The 7729-nt window shown below is 44.9% G+C and overlaps 4 protein-coding genes across 7 annotated transcripts in view; all 4 read right to left on the reverse strand.

The window, feature by feature from the left end:
• Nucleotides 1-7729, reverse strand: part of LOC126492637 (tripartite motif-containing protein 30A-like) — a 399822-nt gene that overhangs the window by 318773 nt on the left and 73320 nt on the right. The gene's annotated exons all lie outside the window — the stretch shown is intronic.
• LOC126492642 (tripartite motif-containing protein 30A-like) overlaps nucleotides 1-7729 on the reverse strand; it is a 361486-nt gene that overhangs the window by 280500 nt on the left and 73257 nt on the right. The window lies entirely within an intron of this gene.
• The window catches only part of LOC126492678 (tripartite motif-containing protein 30A-like), a 102393-nt gene continuing 99562 nt past the window's right edge, over nucleotides 4899-7729 (reverse strand). Inside the window, exon 8 of the mRNA XM_050129220.1 lies at nucleotides 4899-5623. The gene's annotated coding sequence lies outside the window, so the exon portion shown is untranslated. The remainder of the gene's footprint in view (nucleotides 5624-7729) is intronic.
• The window catches only part of LOC126492636 (tripartite motif-containing protein 30A-like), a 15978-nt gene continuing 13147 nt past the window's right edge, over nucleotides 4899-7729 (reverse strand). For all 3 annotated transcript variants that reach the window (XM_050129168.1, XM_050129167.1, XM_050129169.1), the window contains 3 exons: nucleotides 7053-7153; nucleotides 6754-6780; nucleotides 4899-6513 (listed from right to left, as the gene is read on the reverse strand). In XM_050129168.1, coding sequence (XP_049985125.1) covers nucleotides 5798-6513; nucleotides 6754-6780; nucleotides 7053-7153 — 844 coding nt within the window. In that variant the 3' untranslated portion in view covers nucleotides 4899-5797. The remainder of the gene's footprint in view (nucleotides 6514-6753; nucleotides 6781-7052; nucleotides 7154-7729) is intronic.

Consider the following 7729-nt stretch of genomic DNA (forward strand, 5'->3'; position numbering starts at 1 on the left):
TACTGAAGGAACTCCCCTCAGATCAGCACAGCCTGTCTGGAGAGCTCTTACAATTGGCTTTCCCAACTTAACTGTTTTGTTTTGTTTTGTTTGAATTTCTTTTTTTTTTAAGCATTAAGAATTTTATTTACTATCTGAACAAAACAGAGTAAATAAACAGGTATTGGTCAATCGTTGCAGTCTGGGTTTCTGTAAACATGGAAGTTTGATCTACTCTGCTTGTACCATTTTATTTATTTATTCATTTATTTATTTATTAAAGATTTCTGCCTCCTCCCCGCCACCGCCTCCCATTTCCCTCCCCCTCCCCCGATTAAGTCCCCCTCCCTCGTCTATACTTTCAGGGATCATTTATATAGTTTGTTTTTAATTTCTGAAGCCAGTTGTTCAGGGTCAGGTCAAACTGACTGAACAAGATCCAGACCCGGTGGAAAGTCTTCTCTTAGGCTCCTCTTGCACCTGAGCTCCTGGCTGGGTTTTGCTTTGTGTGGCAGGTGTGGCCCTAAGGGCAGGAAATTAAGGTGAGGGACAGGGAACCACAGTGTCCCCTGGGGCTGGACTTGAGCACTTACTGGATGAGAACAGGGAGGAAGCTGCAGTTCAGGGCACCTGCTCACAATCAAGATTCCCACCCAGCAGGGACAGGATGGGAGGAGCCCCATGCAGAGCCCTGCAGAGACACTTCCCACACTCACAGCAGTGGAACTAGCAAGCTGCAGGGGCTCTCCAGCTGCCCAGAGGTGTCCTGCAGATTAGGTGTTCTCTTGCTGCTCAGAGCAGAGCCTCTGCCCAGTGCTGATCTGATACATTGTATCCCTTCCAGGAATCCCTCCAGAGAATGTCTCCATAGGTCCGCGTTTGAGTTGGGATTTCCATTACAGACAGTTGCTATTGCCTAGAAATCCCCTGAATTAGAAGCTGAACGTGTGTAGAGTTGGGGATGTGGTTGAGTTGGCACAGTTTGTGCCTAGCAGGGTGGAGTCCTGGACTGGATCCTGAGCACTGTGCACACCCAGGTGTGCTCACACGTGCATGTGTCTGTCTTAGTCACTCTTCTGTTTCTGTGATAAACGCCATGACTGAGGCAATTTATAAGGACAGTGCTTGATTTGGGACTTGCAGTTTCAAAGGGTTAGAGGTCATGGCCACCACAGTGGAGAACATGGCAGCAGGCAGGAAGGCATGGTGCTGGGGCAGGAGGGGAGAGGTCACACTTGAGACACAAACCTGAGCCAGAGACAGAGAGACACTGGGAATGCCCATAATGTATTGAAATCTCAGAGCTCACACCCATTCCACATATACTCCAATAATTCCACATGTCCTAATCTGTCTCAAAGAATCCCACTACCTGATTACCAAGTATTAAGAGATAGGAGCCTATGGAGGCCATTCTTATTAAATCACCAGAGGATGCACTGCTTTGGAGCTGGCAGCAGGAGGATCAGAGGCTCAAAGGGCGTCCTCAACAATAGGTGACTTTGATGGCAAGACAGCCTGAGATACATGAGAATTACCTAAAAACAGAAACGCTGCATAAGGGAAACAATGAGCCATCCCCATTTTCAGTCTCAACCCCACTCCTGCATGCCTATCTCATGTGTTTCTTATATTCTCAGATCTACTAAAATATGATATACAGAGTGACAGCGGATATGACACTGTAGTCTGAGTTTTGTTTAATGGTGTACTGATTCTTCTGAATTGTTAATAATTATGGAAAATTCTTTACAACTTTCTGGTTTTGTTTTGGAGGCTGGACATCCCACACTGGGCTGGAGCTCTCTCGTGTTCAGTGTGGTCTCCAGCTGCTGGCAGTACTCCTCCCTCAATCTAGCAAGTGCAGGTGTTAGAGGGATGAGCCACCATCTTAGTCTTTTACAGATTTGAACCAGTGCCTCCTCTGTTTCTTCCTAAGACCTTCTTGGGAATCAAAATAATGAAATGCTCAGACAGCCATCTACCTCTTCGTGAACTTTCTCTGAAGCCACAATTTCATTCCAACTCTGTGTCAAGATTTGACTTTGTGGTCAGGTCTGCCACCAGCCTCGATCCTCAGTGACAAGAATGAAGGTGACCAGGAAAGCACAGCACTGACCACGCTGCTGAGCAGTGCGGCAATGTGTATGAGTCTGTGTCAATACATTTACTGACTGACATTTATTTCAACACAGGAAAGGCTTTCCCATGAAACAATTAGGGAGGAAATAATACGCAAAAAGGGCATTGAAGACCTTTGAAAGTAGAATATTTTTTCTTGAATGAATTCATAGTTTGATAAAGGTAAAATCATCTGGGCTTTTTCTAATCATAAATAAAGGTCATTGAGCCTTTAATTCATGATCCTAGAGAAGCTAAATAAGAATGTGAACCCCCAAAAACATATAGTTATCCACCTGGATATTGGAAGTAGACAAGATTGCCGGGCAAAAATTGGGAACTTGGGGGTGGGGTGGGATGGGGGTAAGGGGAGATGGGAAGAGAAAAGTGAGCAGAGGTAGGGGGGAGCTTGGGGGAATGGGATGGTTGGGATAAAGGAAGGGTGGATATGGGAGCAGGGAAGTATATATCTTAATTAAGGGAGCCATTTTAGGGTTGGCAAGAGACTTGACTCTAGAGGGATTTCCAGTGGTCCAGGGAGATGTCCCCAGCTAGTTCCTTGGGCAGCTGAGGAGAGGGAGCCTGAAATGGCCTGATCCTATAGATATACTGATGAATACCTTGCATATCACCATAGAACCTTCATCTGGCGATGGATGGATGGAGACAGAGACCCTCATTGAAGCACCGGACTGAGCTCCCAAGGTCCAAATGAAGAGCAGAAGGAGGGAGAACATGAGCAAGGAAGTCAGGACCGCAAGGGGTGCACCCACCCACTGAGAACGTGGCGCTGATGTAATAGGAGCTCACCAAGGCCAGCTGGACTGGGATTGAAAAAGCATGGGATAAAACCGGACTCTGAATATGGTGGACAATGAGGGCTGCTGAGAAGCCAAGGACAATGGCACTGGGTTTTGATCCTACTGCATGTACTGGCTTTGTGGGAGCCTAGTTTGTTTGGATGCTCACCTTCCTAGACCTGAATGGACCAGGAGGACCTTGGACTTCCCACAGGGCAGGAAACCCTGACTGCTCTTTGGATAGGGGAGGGAGGGGAAGGGGATTGCAGGGAGGGGGAGAGAAATGGGAGGCGGGGAGGAGGCAGAAATTTTTAATAAAAATAAATAAATATAAAAAATCAAAGAAAAATAAATCAATCTACATCTTAAAAAAAAGTAGATTCCTGCATAGCGATGTTTTGAGTGACTGATGCACTCTCTGCCAGCATGTAATGCTAGAATCTCTGATCTACATGCCGCCCTGTAACTGCCTCTCTGCTGTCACACATAGAGACCCGATGGAGTTCTACTCAAAAGTCCCTAGGAGCTGCCTTGCTGGTGCCACACTAACCTAAGTGAGTTTTCATGACAGAGGATCCAGTCTTTTGTCACCTGTCTGTCCTGCCTCCTGCCCGGAAATCAGAGAGTCTGGCTATAGGCTTCTGCTGGGAACCTAACACCACTTTCACCCTAAAAAGTATTAGAGAAAATGTCTCTGCCACAGGGACCCTGATACTCTCCAGATATCCCTCCATTCAGTCGTTCCTGGTGCCAGGTCCTGAACTCTCCCAGAAACACCATGGTGTGCCCTTTCTGTCTCTCTGCCTACTTAAGGCAATCTGACTCCAAATAAACTCCTTATTGTGCAGTAATCCCCCAGAGTGTCCCCTTGAACCAACTGCCTCATCCAAAATCTGGCACATTCCTCTTTAAAAGCAAAACAAAGAAGAGCAGGATCTTCCTCTGTAACAGCCTGGCTCAGATGCACAGCCACCTGTCTCTGCCTCCTGAGTGCTGGGCCTGCATCCAAACCATCATGCCAGGCTCTGGTACTCAATCTCAGCAATTCTTTATTACAGCCACAGCAAGGAGACAAAAGAGACATCATATTGGATACAATTTACATGAGGTAAGTTCCTAGAAATATTGTTTACGTTTCACAACACAGCACAAGGTAAAGTTTATTGGCATCACTGTTATCACCTTCACTGTAAAACGGAAACCATAGGATTTACATACTTGATAGAACTAAATAGTACAATAATACTCAAGGATCTGAAAAAGTGTTGTTATCTACTCCCCCAGGCCCAAGACTTCAGGGAGCACCAGTGGTCTAGGATGCAGGGAAGAACGGAGACTAGGGTATTAGAAGCCTAGAAGTCTGCATTGGGGCAGTTGTTTGTTGGGGTAGCAGGCTGGTTTGTATATAGCATGAAGACAAAGGGGTAAGCAAAAAGCATTACTTTGCGCACACAGGTTGGAATGAGGGCAAGAAGGACTTATCAGTTCAAATACCACAGAGTGCCTGCCTAGGGGGAAGTGCAGGGAGGGAACAGGAATGCTGCAGCAGCAGAGGTGGCAGGCCCCTTAGTTTATCAGCTGACAGACTGCTAGCAAAATAACGTGTCTTGTTGCTAGCTTTCGGGCAGGGAAAAAAAGAATTGCTGGCTTTTAAAATGACGTGACCTTTTGTCCCTATGAAGTGGATCCAGGTTTTCCAACCCATTCAGGTTGAAGGTCCTATTCCTATAATAAATCTCTCAGAGATTTTGAGCTATAGTCACACCGAACTCACATGTTTGATTCTGAAATTTCTCAAAAGCCAAATATTTATATATACCTACAACATACTGGAGTAGACTTGATGACACTTCCCAGGACCTAATTAGCAAAGTCAAATATTAGAAAAGTCAAATATTAGCCTCCCTCAGCCCTATCCAGTTGCTCATTGCAGCATCTAAACCCAGTACAGCATCTTTGCCCCCAAACTAACATACAACCATTTAGTGACTGCGAAGATGTTTTATTCTCAGTGAATTTATTTCCATTTTAATACATACATAATCCATTTTGCATTTGTGTATACTACCACACGTGTGGGAAGCAGAGGATAATCGGTAGGAGTTGGCTGTCCCTTTACAGGTGGGTTTGAGTGACTAAGCCCTGTCAGCAGCCTTGCTCTTATCCTCGGGGACTTAGAACAGACCCCACATTTATTTTTTTACACCAACCTAGAGTATAGGAACACGATTAATATCAAAAATGCAAAGATAAAATGACATAGGCATAGGCCTTTGAGGATGTCATTCAGGGCTACACTGCTATGGGGAGTGGCAGAAATGGAGCAGAGGAAGGTGCTCAGAACACACAAAGTCTTAGTGGGTGCTGTTGGAGATATTTCCTTCTTAGGTTTTGATGAAGCACAGCATTGTGGTTAAACTGATGTAACACTAAGGGCTCATTCCTAGGCTAGACTCTCTGACATATATTTTCAAAAGTAATAGACAAGCTGGAGAAGAACTTTCTGTCATCTTCTGTCAGCGACAGAGGAATGGGGTTGTGGAGACTTGGCAGAGCTGAGACAAGTGGCTCTGGGGCAGAGCACCTCCTCAGCATGCACAAGGCCCTGGCTTCCATCTGTGGCACCACAAAACAGGAAGTGTGGGTTAGCAGAGGTCTTATCTCACCTCCTGAGGAAAGAGTCATTGTCGGTGGGAATCTGGGAAGAGATAAATTACTATAACCTCCTAAACAGACAAGCAACTGGATCAAGGAAAAGAACCAATACTGGTTTGTATTTAGAAGTGAAGGTTACTGAAATGGTAAGTCAAAAGGTAGAAAAAGTTAAAATGATGCCACAGACCTCAGACATATGGGATACATCAGATACAGGGACACTGTGCAAATACAGGGAGGGCTTAGGAGGGTGGCCCACAGACTGTCAATGGCTCTGAACATGTCATAGGATTAAAATATGGATAAACAGCATCAGGGAAGTTCGGTTCATAGAATCTGTAGATGAGAGCTCCATGGTTGGAAACATCATAAAATGAGAGAGTGCAAGCTTCTCGGTCCAGGAAAATTCCAACACGAGTGGGAGGACGAGTCAGAGAGAGGAGCAAGACACTGGCATTGTGGGTGACAGAACACTCTTCAAAGGCATTATACACAGACCTGTTCGTCATCCCTATAACCCAGTAGCCACATTTGGGCTGATAATTTGCATGCTGTTTATCATCAGAATCATCTTTAACTTCAAGTTTACGTTGATAATTCACATATTGTCTGTCCCCAAAATCATGTGTGTATTCATCGTCAAAGTTGAAAGGGTTATAATTTACACTTCGTTTAACATTAGAATTATATTTGACATTGAAGTTCTTTTCATTTGCTGCAGGAAGCTGGGGTTTAGCACATTTTCCATTATTTATTCCCAGGAGCCAGGCATCACATCTAGACACATCTACTTCCCAGTAATGTTTTCCTGAGTGGATAGCTGGATACCCTATTACACCCAATTTGTAGGTCTTAGAAATCTGAGAATTTCTTTTATTACCATTTCGATGTTGTATTTGTCTTTTGTCTTCATTAATGACAATGTTTTTATCTTGTCTTTGATTCAGGGTCACATGAACTGCAGAAAAATGAGACATATAAGAGTCACATGGGAGGCAGGGTACTGCCTTATTGGTGAAATAAGGAGCAGAAGCCTAAGGAGAAAGTGAGGAGGAACATGGAGGAACTGAGTTTAAAATCATAGAGAGGCAGATTGCTGTGCATATTGGGTGCAGTCACATAAAACATAAGTATTAGTAGAGAATAAACTCTGAAAGACATTGAGAAGAGAAAGGCTGATGGTGGGATTTCTCCTTACCCCAGTGGCGCTGGGCATCCAAGAGCCCTGAAATGATGAAAATGCACAGCATTAAATGCAAGCAAGGGAATCAGAACTTTAAAGTCAATGTGCTCTGCAGAGTGGGGGAAGGTCTGTAAACTGTGACATGGGACGGGATGAATGATGCTGTCCGTTATAAACGATGACATCACTGGGACACACTATCTGTTCTTCTGAGTCCTTCTACCCATGTTCAGAAACATCACTTTCCATCCAGAGAGTGCAGCCCCAGAACTCCTAGTGTCCCCCAGGTAACCACAGAATGTAGCTGCTCTCACCTTGAAACACTTGCAGCATGCCTTTTAGATCTGGAGCCCGGAAGATCTTTCTCTGTTTACTCGGGACCATTTTGGGCTCTTTCAGTCTTAAGTTCTGACTCCTAGGGACAAAAGATTGACACCCACATCTCAGATAGTGTGACCTCTGACCACCATGGACTTCCTATTACTCCCTGTCATTCTAACCATAGAGGTCCTGGAGGTCTCCTGAGAATTCTGAGCAGGGAAAGAGAGGGTAGATACTAACTATGCAGATGTGACACACTCATGACCTCTCCTACTTACTTGCTGTGTGTTGTTAGTAAAGTCGTAGATCATCACTTGTACATCAAACGACTTGTTCCCACTCTCCCTTCCCCGGCCCCAGAACTCTTAAGAAATCAAACTAATGTAGGTAAAAAAAAAATAATGTGTGGGCTGGGCATGGAGTCACAAGCCTTTCATCCCAGCATTCTGGAGGCAGAGGCAGGTAAATTTCTGAGGTCAATGTCAGTTTGGTTATAGAATGAGTTCCAGGTCAACCAAAGCTACAGGGAGAAGACCTGTCAGAAAAACTAAAGCAATAGGCAGGCAGGCAGACAGAGAGAGAAAGGGGGAGAGAGAGAGATAGAGAGAGAGAGAGAGAGAGAGAGAGAGAGAGAGAGAGAGAGAGAGAGAGAGAGAGAGAGAGAGAGAGA

This window comes from Alexandromys fortis, unplaced genomic scaffold (assembly GCF_014885135.2).
Source record: "Alexandromys fortis isolate MF-2015 unplaced genomic scaffold, M_Fortis_MF-2015_v1.1 scaffold_303, whole genome shotgun sequence".
NCBI classification, from domain to species: Eukaryota; Metazoa; Chordata; class Mammalia; order Rodentia; family Cricetidae; genus Alexandromys; species Alexandromys fortis.